Genomic DNA, 24,302 nt, shown 5'->3' with positions numbered 1-24,302 from the left:
GTTTATATTGTAACAAGCGATCACTTTACGCAAAGAACGTAGCGGAGAGCCCTAATGTGACTTTGCGGACCCAGTTCGTGAATATACCACTAATCAGAAAATTTTGCGCTTTTGTGATTGAGCACTGCCAACGTTTACCCTCGGGTAGCTGGAATAGGTAGCATTGTGTAGCTTTTCACAATACGAACTACAGCATTGTTAAAAACATTGTGCTATCAGTATTGCCTACGCAATAAGGTCATGACAAGACGTAGCCGGGTTCTTGGGTGATATCTGCACCGCCATGTAAGTATTATGTGATTCTGAAGAAGGAACGCATAAAAAACAGCCCAAAGACACCAAAACAGTTTTATGTACAAACTTTTGTACTTTATAATAATTCGTGTGCCACTAAAGCTCTTTAGAATAATTGATGGATTGGCGAAATAATATGTGGTCTTGCGGACGCCATGCAAAAAAAAAATAAATAAAATAGGAAAGCAAGAGTTGCGAAGTTAGATGTTGGCGTCCTGTCCTCGCATCTAATTAAAATTTTGGTCTTCCCACGCTGCAGTGCATGCCGCAACCACCCGGTTTGCGAATCAATTGTACAGGCTAACGTTTCCTTTGGCATGGTATTGCTTAGGGGCTGTTCTTTCTCAGGTGTCGTACTCCGGGGTCGGTTCCAGACCATAACGACTGCTATGTTCAGCAGACATACGGGTCTTTGAAAGGCTGAGTTTCGCCCTGATGCCTTCATGCCGGACAGTAAGGTGCACCTATAACTTCTTGCTTTCTAACAAGTATCATGCGTCTATAGTGTAGCTCTGAGCATAACGCTGCGATATCAACAGTTCTACCTGTTCATCGAAGCAATCTCATTTAAAACAACTGCATTGAAGCCCATGATCCCGGGCAAGTCTTGGTACTCCGGCGGCCTAATAAGCGGAGGCCAGACAAAAAGACTTCTTGTAGTTCCTTCCACCGCACGAACTGAAGTATACTTGTCAGCTTGGCCATCGTAAAGGCAGACTGGCATTGCGACGTAAGCATCAATCAATTTATCATTCGTCAATCAATAGTGTCCGCCCACTTTTTTTTTCTAAACCTCACAAAGTCGATGCAGCTCATTCATGAGACAACTGGCGCACATGGGATGTATACGAAAACTTCTTCCGTCCCATTGTGGCCATTGATACAATGGTGATCTATGAGCTGTTCTGACGAAGTGAATCTTGGGGAGCAATTCAGTCCCATATCTCTTCGATGAATTATACAAAAGGAAAGCGACTGCTTTCACTCAAGCGGCATTGGCAACAAGGCTCAGTGGCACTAGCTAACAGCTGCCTCAAATTCTTGCTGACGGAAAGTACTATACGCTTGGAGTACCGGCACCGATCCTCAGCCTTTGTCGGTCTGGCGAACTCACTCGTCCTATGTGTCGTCCTCTTCCTTGGGGTGGTTGCCGGTGGCGGCGGTGGGACTGGGTCATTACCGATCACGACCACCGACGGGCCGCCGCTCTTGCGGTGTCGTGCATAGGCAAAGAAGGAAATTATAGCGTGTAGCTTCATAGTTATGCCTCATTTAAGCACAGAAAATGGCTCTAGCCTGGAGTATGCTCATCATCATCATCAGCCTGACTACACCCACTGCAGGGCAAAGTCCTCTCCCATGTCTCTCCAATTAACCCTGTCTTTTGGCAGTTGCGGCCACTGTATCCTCGCGAACTTCTTAATCTCATCCGCCCATCTAACTTTCTGCCGTCCCCTACTACGCTTGCCTTCTCTTGGAATCCAGTCCGTTACCCTTAAGGCACAGGGGTTACCTTCCCTTCGCATTACATGCCCTGCCCAAGCCGATTTCTTCCTCTTGATGTCAACTAGGATATCATTAACCTGCGTTTCTTCCCTCACTCACTACGCCCTCTGCCGATCTCTTAAGGAATATACTCTCGGGGTCCTAAATGTTTGTTCTTTATGTGCACTATGGGACCTGCTGTAGGAAGGACAGACTTTACAGGACGCAAGTACATTTGCCGATCGTCATGAAGCGGCCGAGATTTGCCTCGAATGCTGCAACGCCCGACTGACAGCGCACACGCATTCTTGATCCGCATAGCATGCGGCTCACTTCTCCTTTAGAATTGCGTCAACTAAGGCCACTTTATGCTTGAAATGTATTGACTCGTGCAGATTTTCAGGTCAGCCAAGGGCATACAAAGCACATTACCGTCTTTAAGTGGCGCTGATGACAATTATCTCCAACTTTCTTGCGAAAAATAGAGTCTGTGGATCTTTCAGCTTAGGTGAACGTTTTAAGGGCAGCAAAAAGCACGATTCTTTTTAAAGTGACCAGGTTTAAAATTTTCCTGTAATTCGATTCAAGTAACAACATCAGAACTGAAAACGGCAGCGCGGTCACCGTAATGAATCTAACGGCGTTGTATTTTATCCTCAGCTATGTGAGGTAAAAACAAATAAATTTGACGAAAGGCAGCTTATCTTGAGGTCCCGGTGACCCTATTTCCATCCTTTTCTTATCCAGCTCTTTTAAGCCGGGAGACTCCACACTGCGCTTTGTGGTGTCTCCTCTCTTGTCCGTGTTCGTCTTTGGGCTGTGTGTATGTGAGCATGAAATACCAACTCGCCCAGCAACCGATTTTAAGTTTCTCAAGGCGTGTTTTCTGCATAAAGCAGCGTCTTTCTCATTAAACCTTGCATTCTATCGGCACAGGCCAATTTTAGTTTGTTCTGGGTGTCTCTGAAAAGCGTCTTTTTGAGTGTAGTCTCAAACAGAACAAGTATCGATTGCACAGTTTACTTTAAGCTTCGCTTGAGAATTCTGCTGACGGCGTATTCCTCCTAGGACAAAGAAATCCGAACACAAGAGAAAGCAACTCACCGGCGGCTTTGCGGCTCCATCTCCCTGGGCAAACTCGGTCGCGTCGTCGTCACTGTCGCCGCCTGATAGAGGGAAGGGCACAAGAAATCGGTCAAAAAAAATGGCCGCTGGTTACGTTACTTCATGCGAAATTGAGCGCAGCTCATCAGCTGTTTCAGCTTTTCGGTAGATTGAGGCAAAGAATTCGAACGAGACATGTATGTACAATTACAGACAACTTGTTATTTTTCACACATATTCCTTCCTCAAGAAACACTCCCCTAACAGTTCTTGATTGTCTTGAAGGAAACTTTATGGACGGAGAAATAGATATGTATATGCTCGACTTGCTGCACCAATGCCTGATTCTCAAAGCCGAGGTCTGTGCAAGTATTTCGCGAGGTTGTCAGAGCTGTGGGAGCCCTTACGAGCGAGAGGAACTGGTTGTTCTCCGGCATAAGTGGTAAGAAATTTCCGCTTGTCTTTATATCTATATTAAAGTCCCCACCCACCCTGCCATCCTGGCAGGTGGCGGCGTTTCTGGCACAACCTTGTCAATGCCAAAGCATGCAGCGCACATCTGTCACTACCGCCACATAGCTTAAAGCAAGATTGAGGTGTCCACTGTTCCAATAGGGCAGTTATGCGCCTTGCCTCTGGTTTCGGTGTCCACCGAGATGAGTGAGACAGATAGATTTCCTTTTCTCAAAAAGCAATTTAAAAATTTTACACTCTGGTTTCCAGGCCCCCGCTCTATTGGTTTCGCAGCTGTGGGAGACAGATGCTGTGCATTTTCTTTCCTCTCAAAATACCACTTTGGAAATTCTAAAGTGTGCTTGGCGAAAGCCTTGCGGTCAGTCCACTGCCACTTCCCCGAACCGGTTGACGCGGAATCACTGGGCCGCTTCGGAGCCACCATGCGTCTCTCACTCGACTGCAACAAGACGTCTTGCGAAGGAGCGGCAGTGCAGCTGACAGCGCCGGCGCGCGCCCGCTCGTTCTACCGCTGCTGTGTGACGTCACGGTTGCTATGCACTGCTACGCCTGCCTCCGGCGCGTCGTCCCGCTCCATTGCTTTTGCAGCTTAAAGGGTGTCCACAGCTGGTTACAATGAACAACGCCGACGGCGACGCCGCGAAACGCAGAAACGGGCGCCTAAGAGCTGCGCTCTAAAACTGATATCAAGATGGAATAATTTGCGCGATAGCTATTCGTAGAGTACGCGCCTAGAGAGCTCTAAATGGAGCGCCAATTAACGCTTTCAATTCGTTGCTTAAAAGTAGCTGTAAAATATTTGTCCCCGCTGATAGTGATTTTCGTGTGGTTTCTCACATTATTCACTCAAGAAAAATATATTTGTCGTCGCGCTTATAAGTTTATGGGCGCTATGTTTATTTACGCCAGCGCCAGCATGTTTAATTCTCATCGCTCAAAGACGTTACATAGCGGCGTAGGAAATGGTAGCTAAAGTTTAATAATTAAACTGGAGGCATATCATGACTCTCAAGGCGCACAACATTCAAGGACGATTAAATCAGCTACTTGTAGATGTACTCCACAGCAGGTGTAAAGCCCGCCTTAACTATTCTCCAGGTCGTTACTAAATTTAAGATGCGAAACTTTGCTACTGGACAGGACAGAGGTTAGTGAAGACGGGAGAACACCAGACTCCCAGTTAAGCTTTACTGAGGGGAACTTTTCTTTGGGCAATGGTGAGCACGATCTCTATGTTGACAAGCCCAAAAAAATAAGCACAAACATTAAGCGGCACCCGGAGGCCTTCGCTGTTTTTACAAGGCTGCAACAAGCGCAATACCAAATATGGTAATGTGCGCAACATCAGTGATCTCCAAGTTCCCCTTTTACACGTTCAACCATGCAGGTTGACAGTGGGTGCCACTCATGCGAGAAGCTTTGCGCACGGCTAGGTCCGCATCTCTCTGAAAGGTTGAATGCACCTACATCACGGTCGCACAGATTATCATTCAGGCAACGTGCAGTCTGCGCAAAATGCACGTAGCAAAACTAAGATGGCTATGCAGCAACGCAAGTTTCTCCATGCATATATTGAACTGTGTGTCGGGTAAAACAGTGAAGGTGTTTGGCTTTGTCAGGATTTGCCAGAGCATCATGTTTTGCCAGTTGTCACGAGGCAGATAAGAAAAACTAAGCAACAATTTTTCTAAGATGTGTGCTTTTCCTGCGAATGCTAACTTTGTATTGAAAAAGTATTTATTCACTTTATCGAGCCGAGCGATTTCGGACTTTCCTGCTTAGTTTCGCACCTGTCGAAGTCTTTCCACTATTTTTGAGCGTCAGTGGAGCGTTACTAAGGCACGGGCTCAATGAACGCCGACAGGCCCTCCCTCATTTGGCGAAAAATTCATCATATTTCTACTACATGGATACGAGGTTCACGGGTTTCATTATTATTAGTATGCCTATGGCGTTGGAGAGGCCAATGAGATATTAGTAGTTTAACTACGTTTTTGTACACAATTAACAAAAAATCGGGCTAAGGAGCTCCTTGTGCTCAGACGTATCATTTACTGACAAACAGTGATATATTAGCTTGAAAGACTGAAATCACCACAACTTGTGGCCCATTCTAAGAACAAGCTGTCACTTCTCAATGTGCACAAACCTGCGCACAAAGCCTTAAATGTTTTACAGTCGAGCTGACAGTCTACAACGTAGTACGCGACTGCCTAATCTGGAATATTACCAGTCTCTCATACCTTGTGCCATTCATCGTCTCGGTGTGGGGCGCTTTCTATCTCCATGTTCTTTCTCTTTATGTGTTGTCATCACTGTTATATACTCGAGCTTAGCCAGCGATTCAACAACTTCGTCTTTATTCTGACAAAATTTCAGTGTCTCTACAGACTTTACTTTACCTTTCGTCCTACTATTACTTTCCTTGATAATTTTTTCCATTTCACTACAAACGGGATGTATTGAGGGTCAACATAGCTTCTATTACATCAATGGTTTGTTGAACAATTGCTTAAATTTTATGAATAACATGCAAGTTGGAAAAACTTACCACTAAATGCAATGGCAATCGCAACTGTCGCAATCAGACAGAGGACGCCGATGATGACACAGTAGCCAAGAATGGTCCTGACCCTCTGCCTCTCCCTGCAAGAACATGTCGGTGACGAGCTTATCCCTTCATATTACGCTTATTTCGCAATGCTGTGCTACTAAATATTGGTCTAATATTTGGGTGAATTCACAAAGGTGAAGTAGCTTTTTTTTTTTACAAGGGAGTAATTGCTCGTTATTGCCTACTCATGTGGAGTAACACGGGCAGAGAGCAGAGCTATACATCTTTCACAGAAACCTCGAAGCAAAAAGAAAAAATCGTAGTGTTCGGTGGTTCGAACCCGGTACCATTGCCTCACCGGGGAAGTAGCTCCACCCAATGAGCTAACCTGGGCGGCTAGCACATGCGAGGACTGCCGACCACATGGTGCCAAATTTTGTTAAATATTTCAGCATGCGCTGAATGCTGCTGTCAGCACAGACTTAGTGCGTGAATTGTGACAGTGCGCTTAAGTAAAAAAAAAAAAACGCCGAAAAGAAATTTTGCGTCATGCTAGTGGCACTGCACGATAATGACTACCTTTCGGGTATATCCTTCGCCCAATCGTATTCTCTTGGTGAGCCATTATAAAGAGATACGGGAAAATAGTTCTTTTATGGTGGATAAGAGCACGGTATTGAAGGTGCCAAATGGCTTAGAGTACAGGATACTGGTATCTTGTGTCATCGTGAAAGGTATTCATCTCGGAGATGCGTAACTATTTGAACTCCTCACCTAAGTGAAACAATTAAAGTAGTCAAGATACTTACGCAGCTTCATCTGCATAGAAATGCGAAGCGCAACATGCTCTTAGTGTCACTCGAGAATCATACAATCAGTTAAGCTTAACTGAATCTAATCAATTAAGCTTTACTGTATAAAACGCGTTACTAAATTTGAGGTACAGTTGAATTAGGGCGGTAGCGCACCGCCCGCTTCGTTCGCGTCACAGAAATCTAGTGAGAGAGGAGAAGCGTTCACTAATAAGACAAAAAATTTTTTACCGTACTTCTCACGTTTACTCGTTGCTAGGAAGTTTGCATATCAATTATTGCCGTGCGAAAAACCTCCCCTTTTAAAAATGAAAGAAAGCATACGTGGTCAAATGACCCCTTCCACAAAGATCCCGCTCTGAGGCCTTGCTGATGGCTTCGACTGATTTCCAGTGCCGTCAAAAGCAGCTGTGAGTAATGTCCTTTAAACAGGCAACAAACGCATAGCTCTAGAGTAGAGCTTCATGAGGACCACAGTGCTAAGATGAAACGCGATCGATGGTAAAGATTCTGTATCCAGCACAGAGAAGGACCGAAGTAGGTCCTTGAAGTTTTACCTTATTTATACGGTCTTGGTCGATGTCCACTCTGCGAGCCTAAGGTAATGTTTAAGAGCGTAACTGCGTTTTCGCAAGATTTCAGACTGCGAAAAACCACCAAATCGCAAGTGAAGTGCCTCCTCATTCTTCGAATTCTTTCTACCGATAGCAGCGCCGTTAGCATTACTTAATCATGCCTTAGTGTTGCCGCTGTCCGTATTTCCCCATTGCCAGATAAGCGACGAGATATGGAATCTCATAAGGCGCAGAGAGGCTCTCCGTGAATTTTTTTACGTAGCTTTTAACCCGACCACATCAGCGAATCAGTACCTTGTAATTTTTTTCGGAGGCCGCTCCCAAGTTCTTAGTCACCTTCTGAATACGAGGCCTAAAAAAACTGTGCTGCCGTGGTGAAACTCGTAAAATCTTTCGGGATATTCCAAGCCTAAATTTCGGAAAGTATGTTTTTTTTTAATCTAAATATATTTCCCTAGCCATCAAAAGCGCGCATTAAGAAACTCCTCATCGCTGTAATCAGAAAAGGGTTTTTGATGGCACAATTACTGGAGGAGTTCTTTTCAGTGTGCTTACTAGCATTTACAGTACAAATAGAGCATTGGTTACGAGAATGATGAAGTTAGGAAGGCCTGCAATTAAATGAAATGCAATCATTCTACTAACCCTTGGTTGTAGAACCAAGCACTTGTAGTTAATTTTTTGAAGCAATTTCATAGGCCCGTCTGAATCACGAACCATGCTGTGCTTTATGACTTATATAGTTAGACTGGCAGCCCACCATCTCGGGCTGTTCTGACTCTCACTTAGACAGCCGGGCCTAGGGCAGCCACTCAGACTAGCGCCTGTCCCTAGTGCGGAGTATCAGAGCGGAGGACTAGACCAACAGCGAGCAGCCAACGTTGGGCCTGTGCGCGGCCGAGTATAAAACTATTCTCGCCTAGCATGCATGGGCTACCTACAAGTCTCCAAAATAGGAGCGATCAATAGCCTTAAGTTACTGGACAGCACCTCACATTAGCGCGATAATGGCAAGACTTACACAACTCGCATGGCCCCACATGGACTTGCTGCAAGGAAGATTCACCGACCCCGCCTCTTCACCCATATTTGACTAAATGCGTATATCCTGGCTATGTGTAACAGCAGCGCTCCTTTGTGGAGTCGCGTTTTATACTTGCCTTTTGTCATTCCATCCGTGGAGTATCCTGCGATTGACAAGACGAGCTCAGAATTGTAATGTGCTTACTCTGACAGCTGTTGGGAAAACTGTTTCGCAACTGCTTACTCACCCCAGCCCGTCAACCGGGAGAACATGGAGTAATTCGTGGTGTCACCTGGGAAGAAAACGAAAGTAAGAAATGAAGCACAGCTATCCTGTCTCTCCCTGCTATGTATATCTATAACGCTTTGTCACCGATTACCCGAAGTCTGGCAGTTGACGCCGATACAGCTACGTTTTTTTAGGTTCACTGAATTGACTTACTCTTCAAAAACTCCAAATCGCTAGATGACGGAAGGTGCAACCGGTAAGCTCAAATGCCGCGCTGCAGCTGGAGAATATGCCTGATACATGCCCGCTACCGACTCGAACTTCATGACTGTAGCAACAAACTGCCTGTAAGACTTGGCGTTCTGAGTAATAACGACTTCTTTAACCAGTCAAGGGTAACTTGCTTAAAAAGTGCGATAAAGACAATTTTTTACCTGCACTGAACAATGACAACATCAAGGTATGCCTGAAAATGAGCTACATGAAGGCACCGGCTCGGTGTGCAAGGAATGTAAAGATAATGAAACAGAAGAAAGGATAATGTGCCAGAAGAAAAGCTTCCATGGAATTCTTATTCCATACATAACAGGTAGGAGAGGCTTTCGACTCTTGTCAGGGCTATTTCACGCAGTCATCCTGTTGTTATTAAACTATGATAAGTTGAAGAGGAAGAGTTTCTGCTGATGATAGTAATAAGGGAAACATATGTGGCGTGCTATTATCAAGGACAACCACGCTGCGTTCTCTACAATCAGAGATATTACACTTGCGTTCGCATAGAACGACGGTAGCCTCACATGAGACACCAGTGAGCGGCCATTAGAAAACTAATTTGCGCCTATGCACGATGCTTGAAAACAAGGCAAATGTAGCCTTGCTAAAAGCAAGCAATGCTGATCGCTCAATATATCCTAATAGCCTGCTGCACAGTACAACTGTTCCGCTCCCAAAATATGAACGGAATCTGCTCACGGAGATTGATTATTCAATGCCTTAGATGTGAGTCCTGCTAATCTATCAGTAGTAGTTGATGTGCCTGCATTTAGGATGGTTTATTCTTGTCCTTTAATTCTCTGCTCTACGTGCTCTTTGGTATCTGCATGCAGGAACTGCTGCATCAAAATTACTATTCATGGCGCTATCTCTCTATTCATAATAAAACGGCTTCCCGGTTACAAGAGGAGGTGCGCATTTGATAGAGAGAGGGGAAAAACTGGACGGAAGTCGCCTTCATGGTGGGCAGTTTTCTAACGATCTGGTAGCCAGACAAAGCGGCGAAATCGATGAGTGGCGGTCTTAATTCTAGTGCACTGATAGGCGACTAAAGACCCTAGCGTTCCTAAGAAACACTGCTTGTGCACCACGGATTAAACAATTCATCCAGGTATACGGCTAGAAAGACAGCAGACAGCTTAGCATGGCTCATAGCGGAATAGCATGCAGTAGCACTAGTCACAGTGACCACTAAAGGTCCTCACATGTTAAAGGCATTTGACGTAAAGGCCTTTACCATAAAGCCCCTTTACATGAAGGCGTCCTACCTAAGGGCCTTTACCCGGAAGGCATTACTTACTCTAAAAGACCTTACTAGAGAGGCCTTTGACCTAAAGGCGTCTGACCTAAAGGCCTTTTCTAAATGCAGTTAACTTAAAGGCCTTCACCCAGGCGTACTCTTTTGGGTGAAGGCCTGCCGCACCTGGCAGGTTGTCCATGACCCAAAAGGCAGGTGTCCCACCTGCCAAAAAGCAGGCTTAAAACACGTTCTCCTTTGGCCAAAAGTAACCGAGCAGGAGGTTCTTCCTTCTGAATCGTATATTGGAGCCTTTACAGCACCCCTAAAGACCGAATGGTGTCAGAACGTGAGGACAACGGTTCACCTCTCTTTACACAGATTCAGAGCTCAAGGGCTGCAAAAGTGCTTCGCTGCGTGTCTAAAAAACAAACCACCGTTGCCCGGTTACTTTTGGCAAAGACAGTACGTATGCCCGAAATCAGAAAATGCCCCCAGTAATGCTACCGCAATAAAAAATTGCGGCAGGAAACGGATCTGGCCTTATCGGGGTAACATTAGTTTCAAGTTAATGTCAGAAGAATGAGCATAATCCTTCATTAGCTGTCTGCCTACCTAATGACTTGTGCTCGGTATTCCTCCTCTGAACGTCGTATGTGACCTCTGGTGTCTGGCTAGTGCTAGTTTGGCGGACCCCTTCCGTAAGGCTTCCTGTAACGGTCACCCTCCCAAGAGGCCCTTCGCGGAATCAACCGCGGAACTGGTCCTGAGCTCCGTGGCGACCGCTGCGGTGGGAGTGAGGCTAGGGCTTACCCAGTGCTGTGATGTGCAAACACAGGAGCCCAGTATAAAGGCTTCCTGTAACGGTCACCCTCCCAAGAGGCCCGTCGCGGAATCAACCGCGGAACTGGTCCTGAGCTCCATGCCGACCGCTGTGGTGGGAGTGAGGCTAGGGCTTACCCATTGCTGTGATGTGCAAACACAGGAGCCCAGTATAAAGGCTTCCTGCAACGGTCACCCTCCCAAGAGGCCCTTCGCGAAGTCAACCATGGAACTGGTCCTGAGCTCCGTGGTGACCGCTGCGGTGCGAACGAGGCTAGGGCTTACCCATTGCTGCCATGTGCAAACACAGGAACCCAGTAGAGACGCTTGACGTCGAGGAAGGCCTAGCTACGTGAGCTGAGCAAAAAAAACGACCGTTCGCAGTCCGTGCTACGCGCTCAGAGCACCTCGGGTCACGAGACGCTGGCTCGTGGTGTTGATGATAGTCATCATCTTCTTCAGTCTTCTGCGCTTGCAAAATTAATTGGCTCCAAGCAAACATCATCGTGGAATCCTAGAGTGATTATCATAATGGAAACAGCCACTGCAGAGATGCGGCTAAATCCCCGAGAGTAAAAAATACGAGTAATCAGTGAATAGTGAACGACAAAAAAATTCGCACACAAAATATAGCTTTGTATTTTTTATCTAAAATCATTGAAGAAATGATAAATTTTAAGGAAACCTACGTGCACAAGCAGTCAACATCGGCTAATATCCGTAAAATATTTTCCGGGAACCAATGCGCGTACTCCTTCTCTCATATATTTCAGATGAAGGTAATGGGCAGTCCTTGATCGACAATTCTTTGCCCGTCTACATGCTGTACAAGTTTGGTGAATTAACACTGTAAAAAACTTCAAACAGGCCTTTAAAGAAAGATTACTGCATCAATAAGAAGTTGGCTACTTTAACTAAAACATACGTTTTGTAAGCTTGAAGAGGCGAAAAAATTAAATACAGGTGTCGTCATCACTGGCCTTCTTCTCTAGCAAGCTGCGGTGGTGAAGACAGTTTCTTTCCTAGGGATCCCGGTGGCTACTGACTTCTAAACAGTGGTAATAAAGTTCTTTCTTCTCTTAACGTCACCAGTTTCAATTGAATTGCTGAAGAACTGTAACTCCTATTTAGTCGCAAAAAAAAATTTCTTTATTTTCGGACAAATATGAATACAGAAAGGGGGAGCCATAGAATCGGTTTTCGCCAAAAACAGGCTTCCGTGGAGTTGCCCTGAGTGCCTTTCTAAATTCTGAAATGGGCGAAAACTTAACTCGATGACACTGTAGAGTTTTATATGACGTCCATCCAGTTTTAATAATACAGATTTCTCCCTAATTATCATCACCATCATCCTAACTACGTTTGCTTCAGGAGAAAAACCACTTCCATATCTCTCCAGTTAACCCAGTGTGGTAGAAATGGCGGCAAACTTATAACAGCAAACTTGTTATCATCCCTCACCTGACTATGCGACCTCCGTCGCTATGCTTGCACTTTCTTTCTATTCATTCCGTCAGCTCAAAAGCCATCGGTTTCTGGTCTTCGGGTTGCATGCCGGGATAATGCACAACTCTTTTTGATTGCAACAAGTATGTACTTGAGCTCCGTTTTTTTTCTAACTCTTCTCTCTTTCTGCCTGTTAACGTTGTATTTATTATTTTCGTTTCACAGCTTGGTGCGCTATCCTCAGTTAAATCGTTTTTGAAAGGCCCCAGGCTTATGCTTTATAGGTTACAAGGGTTAAGACAGAGCAGTTGTATATCTTCCTCGTCTAGTGTACGGGTAAACCGATATTAATCACCTCACAGTGGCTGCAGGCTCGCCTTCCAGTTCTGTTTCCTTGTTCTCTTGGTTCTTTCACGGTCTAGGCCCTCGCAAGGGTGTTATTATAACCCCATGTGCGTGTATTCTCTAGCAAGTTTCAATGTTTTACCGCCTGTTGCAAACTGTTCTACCCTGCCGAAACAACTAAACATAACCAAATTTGCCGAGATTCATTTTAGGTCCTTCGTTCTGCTTTGCTTGTTCGCCTCCTTGGTTACGTAGCCCTGATTTGCCAACGCCGAGGAAAAATAAGTTATAATGCAATCTTCAATAAAAAAAAATGTTTATACCCCATTTTGCTCACTATCTTTGCTCACCATCTCTCAGCAAAAAAAGAAAAATAGTGCACATCCGACATTCACATAGGTGGTTGAATATGCTGGGTGGCCTTTGATATTCAAGGAATAAGGTGATTTCCCTGCACATGGGAATTTCAGGCTGCCAAACGCGGCAATAACGCTGTGAGTACAAGAAGTAGAACCCATTTATGTAAAAGCAAATCCTTACTTGTCACCAGGCTTCCTTCTTTCATTGTTTATAATACAAATTGAGTGGGAAGTTAGTGGTTTCATTTGTTTATTTACCTGCCCCTCAGCCTAGCTTGAGTGGAACCAAACATCTGCATATAAGCTTGAACGCAAACTGCCTGGCACTACTTACCGCATTAATGACGTGTAATTAATAATTGATTCATTGATTTACTCACCCATGCATTGAAACGGTCAAGTCATGAAGAAATTTATTCCTCAGCTCTCATAACTCCCGCATTCACTCTCTCTCTTACAGAGATATAAAAATAGTTAATGAGACAGACCTCCCAGCCACAGGGCTAATTAGGTGAGTTGCGGCTGCAGTTATAAGCTTCATGGTGGTTTCTTGACGAATAAGTGCTGTCCCTGACAAAAGAGAAGCCGCAATGTTGTGCAGCCGACAGCCGTTTTTGGGCCCAGCACTGCCAGATACACAAGGATGGTACGCGAGGGGCTGCCGGATTTGGCAGTGAGCTTAGCGAGCGAATCAGGGCGGTGCCAGTATATACGAGCATGGTATGGTACGCTTAATGTATCTACAAAAAGAGGGACGTTTCGGGCAGCTCTCGGTCGCCGTGAATTGAACAGGTGCAGTTCGCTTTGAATGCTGCACCTGCTTCAGATGTTTCTTGGCGTGTACGTTGCTCTAACTACGCGCTACTTATTTTGCTCCCATTCACTGGTAGATTACTTGCTTTCACTCTTGTCTTCATCTTGCGGCTTTCTCTTGCTGCACAGATGAGGCGCAGCTGTTACGTCTCAATGATATGGATAACTGCTGCTCAAACAAAATCTAAGGTCTGTTCCTCTCTTCACGAAGCGCACGGTGTTGCAGCAGTATTGGCGATATGTATACCGCCTTGTCCTGTCCCAAATTTTTTGTGACACCTGTTATTTAACGCAACACTTTACTAGGGGTCAAAGTAACAGCTTAGCAGTTTTTCCGGTAAGTCTGAAGGGCACACAAGGTCCCATACGCAAACTTAGCTGGCATTTTTTTTTTTTTTGACGAATCGAGCGCAACAGCTAACTGTTAATGCGTGATATTTGGCGCTTCTTCTGCGCGCGCGCAGAGCAAATTGTTTCGGCATCCGGCGTCAGTGGCTCATCGTCAGTTGTGCAGGGAAAGATTACATTCAACATCCCGTCATCTGTTGATGAGATGAAATGGTGTAAACGAGTCATCCCTTTAACGGCCGTGTTATAGTCTTATGGCATGTACGGCATATAGAATCCCGTCCCAACTTGTAAGCAGCGCTTACGCCTCCATCCCGGACATGTAGACGATGGTTCTGTTTTGTCGTTATTTGAATCCATAGCTGCGGGCTGACATGCTATCATTGTCTTTCAATGGCTCCTGTGAATAAGTCTTAAAATCTAGTGCATGACCTAGGCAGTAAATGGAATGCCTCTATTATATTACTTTATAAGGGACGACATGAGGAAGGAATTTGAGGCATAAAAAACTGTGATATATAATACACTGTATAAGAGATCACACTATGAACACTCTATAATAGTAAGTCGCTATTCTAATTTATTCTCTATCGTCTTAAGACGAAAGGAATGAACCCTGAAAGTCGATGTTGACTTGGTTTATACTGACACGCTACGGTTACCAGTAATTACAGATATGTTTGAAGATTTGTCTACCTGTTGCTATTTTAGGGATGGCGAGATATCTGTGCGCGCTAGACCCATAAAACCGCGCTGATGTGGTCGTCATGCACAGCGTCACTCTGGGCACACCACAGGGCGGAAAAACCGTCCCCAAGTGGTGTGATTCGGAACCGACACTCTTGAGAAATCAATGCCATCTTGGTTAATAACACTGACTTCATACTTCACGTTATTGTGAGGCTTTCCCTATTTCTTTCCCTCCTTGTCAGCACAAATAAAAGCGCACAATGTTTGAAGGGGCAGCCTCAGTATGCTTAACCTATCTTTCGAAAAGTCATAGTCTTTTCTCCTTGAACTTTTGTTAGTTTGCTTAGGGCTGTCAAGAGCGCCGTTTTTCTTCTTTCTTTTTGCTGCCTAGTGTTCTGAAAACCGGGCTTCAAAAATGCGTCATGACGATAAGAACAAACTATAGACCTTTTTCAGTTTTAGCCTCGCTCCCAGCGCGCCGAACACCGCCATGTTGCTTTCCTCCTCTCTGGCTGGTTCGGAAAGGCGGTGTCCGTGCGTCCCGTGCGTTCTCTGCGGTTCTCCGTGTTTACTGTATGCGGTTGCCTAGCTGTATTAGCCCGATTTAGGTGTATGTGCGATTAAAGCTGCAACGAGGTCTTCGGGAAACCACTGCGCAGTCGTCTGCTGTTCAAACAACTACAGGATGCGAAGGCGGCTTGAAGCGGAACAGTGTGAAGAACACAGAGAGCCACGGCGGCAATGCGGTTGCGGGCTTTTTCAGCTACACATACCTTACACGCGAGCACCTACTGCTGATGTCGCTAAGATATGTGTTGTCTGTGACCCTTGCAAAATCAAAACATAAGTAATAACTTGGGTAAATGATGCAGCAGCACGGCGGGTTACGTGAAACATTTCTGTTATAACTGCCGATACTGGCGACTGATTACATAAAGACAACGGCACTGTAAACATAGCTATTTGACAGTACTTGAAAGCCATGATGCATTGCGCAAATGGCACAGCTGTTTGCTTGCAGTAAATATCCGATAAACCAGCAGGACTTAAAAAACTGAAGGCCGCAGCTTTGGCGCGTCCACCTTGCATCGTGACACCTCATGCTTCGACCAAATTCTTTTTTCAACTGACGCCATAATGCAAAGTCCCGATTGTTTAAAAAAAATGTGTCTATTAGGGACGTGCAATCAGCAGGCACGCAGTGCCCACCCGACCACACGCACGCGCTTTCTCGCTCTTTCGGCATTAATCAGCGGCCGCACCCGAGACTGGCCAAGCAGATATGCTCCTCAATAACTGTCACAGCAGGTGCACCAGTTTCAAGTGTATAAATTACATCGCGTTCAAAGGCCACGACTCTCTACTACTTATTTTTCTGAGTTTAGCGAAACGTCAGACGACGCGAAGCTCCAAATCCAGTTTCCTCTGTTCCTGCGACACTTTGCTTCGACGCACGCCGCCGACGGATGCACTGGTGCTCCGAAGAGCGCTGCCACACACTCGCATGTCCACGCTAAGAGTGGACCACCCTACATGTGCACGCTTCACCAGTTATTTTACCGTTAGTACGAAGTAATCAAGGAATTTATGCAAAGCCAAAAGCCGGAACAGAATTCTGTGCGCTTATGCGCTCCAGCGCTGCCTTCTCCATGTAGCACTACAGAAAGTACCGTTTTTTAGGACAGTGCGGAGGGAAAATGTAGTGAAAGACGCGGTCGAGCGCAGTTTCAATCAGTTCGTGTCACCGGCGCAACGCAGATCAGACCGCTTGAGCGCTTGACAGCAACACTGCTGTTAGCTCGGAAGGGAGCGGTTTTTCTTTTATAATTATAACTACAACATAGAAGCGCTCAGCAAGCTCCGTGCTCGCATTAATAAATGTCTCCATTATAGATACCAGAAAGCCGTTAAAGAAATTGCGCACACTTGCGTAGAAGCGCACCTCCAATGCCGATTTTCGGCACAACTTGCAGGGAAACATCCGCGTCGCCGCTCGCCGAAAAACGGGCCATTTTGTTCACAGTTGCTCAGTGCATACAGTGCAACACTTTGCAGGCCAAAATCATGCAAAAATCAACACTCGGATAAGGCTGAACAGCGCGGCGAGTACTCGCTGCCTGTATCGCAGCGGCGGCCGCCCAAGCCAACATGGCGGAGAAATCGGCCAGACGCAAGACGGCGCTGCTGTCGAAAGATGGCCGCGCGCATCTGAAAAAGGTCTATATGAAGCCTGTATTGACCTACGAGTACAAATACGCTTTCGTGATGTCGGCACTGCGGACTTGATCTTGGTCTGCAGGCATTGCAAAAGAAACGCTGGATCATAACGTTTTTTTCACTTCCGGCAAGTTTCCGCATGTTCAGTGGACTAAGGCAAAATCAGGCTGCGCAGTGGGACCACTAGGCTGTGGGTCTCCTTCGTGGCTTCTGAAGAAAGAACCGAATTACAAAACAAGCGAATTCGGGGGAACAGGAAAAGGTTGTTGGGGGGAAAGAGCGAAGGGGGTTTACATTATGTGGTCATTGACCAAGACCCTAGTACTAGTCGTAGTTACTCGTAACCATTTGTAAACGCCTGTGAACACTTAAGTTGAGGACAATGCAGCGAGCTATGGAAATAAAAATGATAGGTGTAACATTAAGAGATCGGAAGAGGGCGGAGTGGGTGAGGGAACAAACGCGGGTTAATGACATCCTAGTCGAAATCGAGAGGAAGAAATGGGCTTGGGCAGGGCACGTAATGCGAAGGCAAGATAACCACTGGTCCTTAAGGGTAACGGAGTGGATTCATAGAGAAGGCAAGCGTAGCAGGGGCGGCAGAATGTTAGGTGGGCGGATGAGATTAACAAGTTTGCGGGGATACGGTGGGCGCCACTGGCAAAAGACCGCGTTATTTGGAGAGACATGGGAGAGGCCTTTGACCTGCAGTGGGTGTAGTCGGGCTGATGATGATTATGATGACCACTTAGGTTCTTAATAGAATTATAACACTACACCAGGACTCTCAAGAATGCCGTCGAGACTTTTCACACTGTACCGCGAGGTTGATCCATTTATAGTCTATCGGCAATTCGCTCCGGAAAACAAAAATCAACTTCTATGGCCGCCTAGCTCAATCACTGTGTAGGCACTCTTTATCCCTGTCTCAAGAGCACTTTTAATACTGTACCGACACCCTTGTACAATGAATATTTAAGACAGGAATCAGGTCTCGCTAAAAGGATTATTTTACTTCGGCATTGGAGTGCAAAGGCATTAGAAGTCTATGTACGGCCAGAAAATATTCTTAGATAAATATAGTCAGCTTTTCATCACTATAGCAGCGCGATAGTTGGCAGCATATTAATAAAATGGAGCCAGGAGTTGTGGCATAAAGGCAGTGGCTGCTCCATGGAACTGTCATCCACTTTTCGTAGCTCTTAGTCGGTGGTAGAAATTCTTGAAATTTTTCGCTCGTTCGAAGGGATTCGAAAGACACCGTCCACTGAAGTCCGTCAGGTGCACATTCAGGAGGAACCAAGTGAACTGGTCTCGTACCAAGGGCGAACTCATGACATCCGTAGCCTGACAGAAGAAAACGAGGAAACTTCATTCAGCCAACCAATAAATCATTCAGTCTTACCGTGAACTCCACATTTAAAACTAATTCATAGAGAAAACAAATCTTTTTTTTTCATTTAACTGGTAGAACCTTGAGTTCACTAACAAATTATCGTGAACTCATGAGTAATTCTTAAAAGAAAACAATTAGACTGCTCGAGTGATGCTGTTGGAGGAACCATTCCTCGATTTTGAGTGCAATTTCTACAAGCGTTGGTTCTTTCGGGCTCTTTTTGCCTATGCTTATGTCGGTCGCGCCTCAGAAGGAAAATAATGATAAAGTTCATTTAAACCTCTCTCTGCCCTCAATTGAAATTGAAATCTTGACTGGCTATGGTGTAGGTGCTGTCAGTGACGAACCTCAGGTGCTTTATTTAATCCACCATTGTCCTTGATTGACTTTCATGTTTGGAGACCTCAAAAATGTTTGAAAACTGTGCGAGCAAATTAGCACATTCGTCCATCGTCTTTCTGCGCACAGTCGGCCCTTTGGGCCTGAAATACATGTTTGCGAGTACACCCTTAGCCGATTCGTCCAGACCTGCTTTTGCTAGTGCACGAAATTATGGGCTAATATTCAAAAGCAAATCCTCTAAATTTAAGACCACTAGTTTTGCTAGTGGTGAATTATACAGGTACGTTGTCGATTTTTTCGCTGATCTACTGAACCCTCGCTCATTTTGTGTTCGAAGTAATGAGACGTCTTTATCTAATAACATGCAGCTTTGAATTCATGCAGTACCGCACATGCATAAGCATCTGCGATTATACGACCCCTCACAAAACAAAGACTATTACATTAGTGTTAAGAAGTACCGCGTTAGTGATAAACCTGATTTACCCCTGAGGTCAGCGCCCTCGGGGTTTCCTGGCACCAGTAGAGAGAGACCGCGATGGTTAGGGAAATATTTAAAGCACTATCCGCAGGAAGGGCTTGCTCAGAAAGTATCAAGGTCATTAGCGTTAGACGCCCACCTTCAAAGGTACACATGCAAGCAGTAGTTTTAAATTATTGTTTATGCACATAGTTCTCCAAGATGAGAGTAAGGCCAACGTACCTTGGCAGCCATCGTTTGTTCCGAGTCAAAAACGTAAAAATATGTATTCCCTTTAACATCGCTGATGCCGGCCATGATTTTCTCTGGCTGAATTTCTTCCGGGGTGATTTGACACGACTGTAAAATTAAATGGTCAGAATGAGAATATCAAACTTGCACTTCATCCTAAGCATCGATGACAGAGAAAAAAATGGAGCGAGATGTCGTAAGAGCGATGCATCGAAGGTTGCAATCAATCAGAGAAAATTTAATCATTACTCAGATATTCAAATTCTGCGAGGGTACATATCAAATTCCGTTGGTAGTTTTCCCGTTGTGTTCTTAGTCTTTTAGTGCCAGTACCGCCAGCCATTAAGGTAAGCACCAATTTCAATTAAAAGCTGTGCTCTATTATTTCAGCTCAAATAGCACGAAATATTCCTTGCACATATGAGAAGTTCTAATTAAAGGAATCCATTTACACAGCTGATGCTCACGAAACAGAAAGCATCAGTACAAAATAAACGAGTTCTAATTAACGAAGTTATAATGTCGAGATCGGCAAGGTGCCTTCCTACCTGCTGAGATCTTTGCTTATCATCACGAATGAAGTGAGATAAGCTTTAGAAAAGTTAAGGAAGAGAACAACCGAAATAATAGTTTCAAATGAGGTTCGCAATAGTAATGCATACAAACATAAAACACAGCAGCACAATTTGTTTTTCACACGCGGATGAATTGCAAATTGAGGCACGACAGTTTTACTTTCTTAGGGCAACGGCACAATTAGTAGAGTTCAACGAAGAAGTTACGGATTGATGAGCACCTGCCGCTATCCTGCGTCCGTGAATGATGGCGTTCTCTTTTTGTTGGGAACGCAACACTACTGGAACCCAGCTCGGCTCGTCGCGTATGCTCGTAGCGGTGCGGCTACCAAACGACCTTGAGTCGCCGTTGCCTAGCAACCGCGATCTTGTGCCGTTGCCTAGCAAATCGAGTTACCCGAGTTACTCGGGTGAGCTCGGGTGAGCTCGAGTAAGTTCGGAAGAGCGTCGCGCCAGCTGCGCGATAGGTTGCTCGGGAAGAGCAACATGGGTCCCACAAATTCTACGGGTGGCTGTGATTGAAATAGTCACCTGCCAGTGCAGTGGAAAATCTCTTCACCGCTGGTCAAACGTTTTAGGAGAATCCCCCAAGGTGGAGTAGATTTGTAATAAGGGAGTAATTACTCATTGGCATCCACCCGAGCGCAGCCATACGGCTACAAAGGAAAGCCGTAAAGCTTTCTCAGAAACTTCGTAGTTAAAGAAAAATTCGTCCTGGTCCGGGGTTCGAACCCGGGACCACCGCTTCACCGGAGCAGTCGCACTACCAATTGAGCAAACCTGGACGGCAAGCTTATGGTAGAGCGAGAGCGAATTGATCAATAACTCTAAGTGGGAACAGTGTTGGTCAAATGCTTAGCGGAAACCCCCAAGGTGGAGTAGATTTGTAATAAGGGAGTAATTACTCATTGGCATCCACCCGAGCGCAGCCATACGGCTACAAAGGAAAGCTATACAGCTTTCTCAGGAACTTCGTAGTTAAAGAAAAATTCGTCCTGGTCCGGGGTTCTTCACCGCTGTGCCACTGCGCTGGTAGGGGTGTGAGGACTGAACGCCATCTCAGAAAGTTAAATAGAGAATGAAAAATACTGCACACATGTGCATTCACCCTCTGCTCATATCGCGTCGTGCTCTTAAGGCGGAGCTTCATTGCCCCCTCCAATTGAAGAATGAACCCCTGCTTTCGCACGAGTTCTCGGTTTAACTACGTTAAACCCCCCAAATGTTCTCAGTGTTGCGTCTATCAATGGCCTCTCCGCCTGCAGCTCGCCACCGCTCGAGATAAGCGCAGAAAACAAGGCAGCCTTACCACGGACATGTCGGCGACAAGCATGCCTAGGCAAGGCTTGTAGATAGCATCCGACACGCTGCCGTGTGTGTTACGCATGCTGTAGGTGACAACGCCCATTTGGAAGACGAAGGCAGCCAACATATCGGGACTTCCAATTGCTGACTGGGCCACGGCCAGCGCCCTCTCCTGAGGTTCGCAAAGCAAAAAAAAAACGTTTCAAAAGGAGAATTCTTTGAAAGCAGGCAGCGTTTGCAGATACCAAATACGCTGAAAGCAGCCGATGCACACACGACTCTCCTCAGCGCAGATCGGCCATTTGGTGTCGGCGCATGCGCACTTCTGGAAACCGCGCGTTTCGCGGAAGGTGGTTAAAATTATTGAAGCCGGAGCGCCTTGGACATCTGCTGTTTTGCAGTTATAAACTGTTCAGGCTGTTACTAAGACCTCGCGATATATCTATATTCGCATGCAGGCGCCTGATTTATTTGGTTAAAGAGTTATCCTTTCGAAATTGGGTGACCAGTTTCCTTGTTGAGCGTCTCCAATATAGGCATCTGCAAGCGGAAATAACTTTGCGATGAGGTTCTCTGTGACATCCTAATTTATTTAAATTACACTGCATATGTCTATAGGGAAGGAACGCTGTAAATTTCAACAGGGTGAATATCACTCACCACTGTCCACATCTTTTAGATGGAAGGATTATTCCAATAATTCTGCTTTCAAACATCGTCCTCTTTTGACTTGCGGCACCAAAACGAGCTTACGTGGAATGTCATTCCGCGCGCTGCTATCTTGGCTGTATATTTGTGAACCATAACGTATTTATAGCCCAGACGTGCGCTTCCAGTAACACGACCACGGGCATTTATTGAGACTCTTGATGTGTATACTTGTTCGTTAAATTTGCTAGCTTTCATTTGAATCCGCATGACTGAGTTAAGGCGCATTCCAGCTCCCAACGTTTCTGTGAAATCAACTATGCGAAATTTGTCACATTCCCAAGTTGAGATTTCCACCCAAGAAATTCGGCATCTGTTTTCACATCCTTTCGGCGCTTCAGTAATGCGGATGAATTTTTTTTTTAGAAGAAGTGCCGCTCAATAAATGTTTTATATCTGACCTATGTGCCATACACTCACGAGATTGAGAATTTCTTTTAAGTATGGGGAGCTCAAATAAACTTAAGTGTTCTGAAACAAAAAATTGCGAGGAAACATTGGCAACTAAAGTGTTGAGAAGCGAACGCCGAGGACACTATACCGTGACGACTTCCGGTGGATGTGAAGTCATACCGTTCTCGTGGCTAAATCGATACCCAAATTATACATCTTTCGGGAATCTTAAGTGTTAATTACGCTTAATTACACATTTTCTCATCTAATTTGACATAAATCCGACGTTTTTCCGATCATTCTGTGACAATTTTCACTATGCCCTGACAACTTCCGGTCGATGTGACGTCACACCGTTCCCGGGGCTATATCAACGCCCACGCTATTTCGACGCAATTTAGACATTTATAGATAAGTAATTGATCTACAGTCATTAAACATGGCTTCTAGGTTCATTTTTTCCTCCTCTATCTGAAGAAAGCATTTGTTTTCTCTTATCTTTTTCAGTTCCCGAGTTAACACGAGTTAAACGCTGCCAAAGGTATGGCACCCTGTGCTAACGGGCGAGAGTATGAGCCATTAAAAGCTTTCGCCTTAATAGTTGGAGCTTAGAAGTATTGAACATATCAACTTCAAAACCAATTAATGGAGTATCTGAGTTGAAACAAAGGAGAGTTCGCTTTTTACGAAAAGCCCAGATTAGAGAGCCACAACTAACGATGCTCAACGCTCACGCGAACTCACGAATGTGGGCGGGATTCGAGTGGAACTTCGCCAGGCGCTGGCCGGCACGGCGATGCATTCCTGCTCGTTTGGCACGCCCACAGCGGCGGTGATTAGCACAATGATGTCGGCGTCGCTAGCCCTGCAAGGTTAACGGCATGCAGCGTGACATCGATTCAGAGGCTCAAACGCAGCACTGTGAACATACATGCTGTGACTGGGTGTCACAGAATAGAGAAATATATTGGGCCGTGGCTTGTAAAAGGGTGGTGGATAAAGAGAGAGGCCGGTGTTGTGCAGTTGCAGTGATCTCAATAACTATGCCCCGTGACATCATAAAGTTACAAAAGACGATTACACTGGTCGCCTTCAAGGCTTCCAGAGTCCCGAAAACGCAACGGTTACCTTATCTCTAGCCAGATTCTTAGACTTTAGGCTCGGCGTGCTTAGAGTGTGTGGTCTGCACTGAGAATTTGCTGCCATGAAGCCGCATTTTTAAGGTGGAATTCTGTGTACCTGGGTGAAGGATGGGTTAGGTAGGTATATTGCTACCACTTCACAACAGCCAAGTTGTAAAACCAATGTTCTTTCTTTTGAAGGGGTAATATTGCAGCTTTTCGTTTGCATGCATATGGTGCGCAAATGCTGGCCCTAATTGTAGAAGGAGCTGAAAGTGCTGGCATAGTCGTACTTGGAAGTGTGCTGTTTGGTTTCTTTAATCTACTAGGATTAAAAAACGATCCCCTGGTCTACCAGGATATGTACGAATGCGTCTCTAGAAGAATAAGAGAGGCTCTACACGTCACTCAACTCAGGGCAAGGGCAGGCTTTTGGAACGGGCACATAGCAACAAATGACATTTACGCCATTAATCGGGTTAAAAGGAATGTGGAAGATACAAAACAAACCCTACATGTTGTAGTCACACATTTAAAAAAGATTATTTCATTCACTGTAACATAGCGACTTATTCAGCCAATGCGGCATGCACTTAGCGTGTTTTATTTTTGCACTATTTGTTTTTGATTGCTTTAAGCTTTTATTCCTA

The 24,302-nt window shown here is 45.4% G+C and overlaps 2 protein-coding genes across 2 annotated transcripts in view; both read right to left on the bottom strand.

Moving 5' to 3' along the window:
- LOC149331883 (uncharacterized) overlaps positions 1-10,262 on the bottom strand; it is a 29,760-nt gene extending 19,498 nt beyond the window's left edge. The window contains exons 1-4 of the mRNA XM_089557428.1: positions 10,247-10,262; positions 8,570-8,614; positions 2,884-2,945; positions 139-148 (exon numbers count right to left, since the gene is read on the bottom strand). Coding sequence (XP_089413554.1) covers positions 139-148; positions 2,884-2,945; positions 8,570-8,614; positions 10,247-10,262 — 133 coding nt within the window. The remainder of the gene's footprint in view (positions 1-138; positions 149-2,883; positions 2,946-8,569; positions 8,615-10,246) is intronic.
- An 8,020-nt stretch (positions 10,263-18,282) lies between these two features.
- LOC149331882 (uncharacterized) lies at positions 18,283-21,557 on the bottom strand. Its single transcript, XM_089555589.1, has 3 exons — positions 21,435-21,557; positions 19,542-19,658; positions 18,283-18,447 (listed from the first exon to the last, which is right to left on the bottom strand). The coding sequence occupies exons 1-3, from the start codon at positions 21,555-21,557 to the stop codon at positions 18,283-18,285; spliced, it is 405 nt and encodes a 134-aa protein (XP_089411715.1).
- Positions 21,558-24,302: the final 2,745 nt, after the last annotated feature.

The sequence above is a fragment of the Amblyomma mixtum genome, chromosome 8 (assembly GCF_055824585.1).
Source record: "Amblyomma mixtum isolate Tamu chromosome 8, ASM5582458v1, whole genome shotgun sequence".
NCBI lineage: Eukaryota > Metazoa > Arthropoda > Arachnida > Ixodida > Ixodidae > Amblyomma > Amblyomma mixtum.
Note: the sequence above shows the minus strand (reverse complement) of the source record. Positions and strands in the feature narration are given on the sequence as shown.

What these genes read in the sequence shown, in the direction of transcription:
- LOC149331882 (XM_089555589.1), bottom strand. Translation starts at nt 21,557, where the DNA reads ATGTTGGCTGCCTTCGTCTTCCAAATGGGCGTTGTCACCTACAGCATG. An exon ending in TTGTCGCCGACATGTCCGTG is followed by an intron (nt 19,659 to 21,434) that starts GTAAGGCTGCCT and finishes TTAATTTTACAG; the next exon opens with TCGTGTCAAATCACCCCGGA. An exon ending in AACAAACGATGGCTGCCAAG is followed by an intron (nt 18,448 to 19,541) that starts GTACGTTGGCCT and finishes TTCTTCTGTCAG; the next exon opens with GCTACGGATGTCATGAGTTC.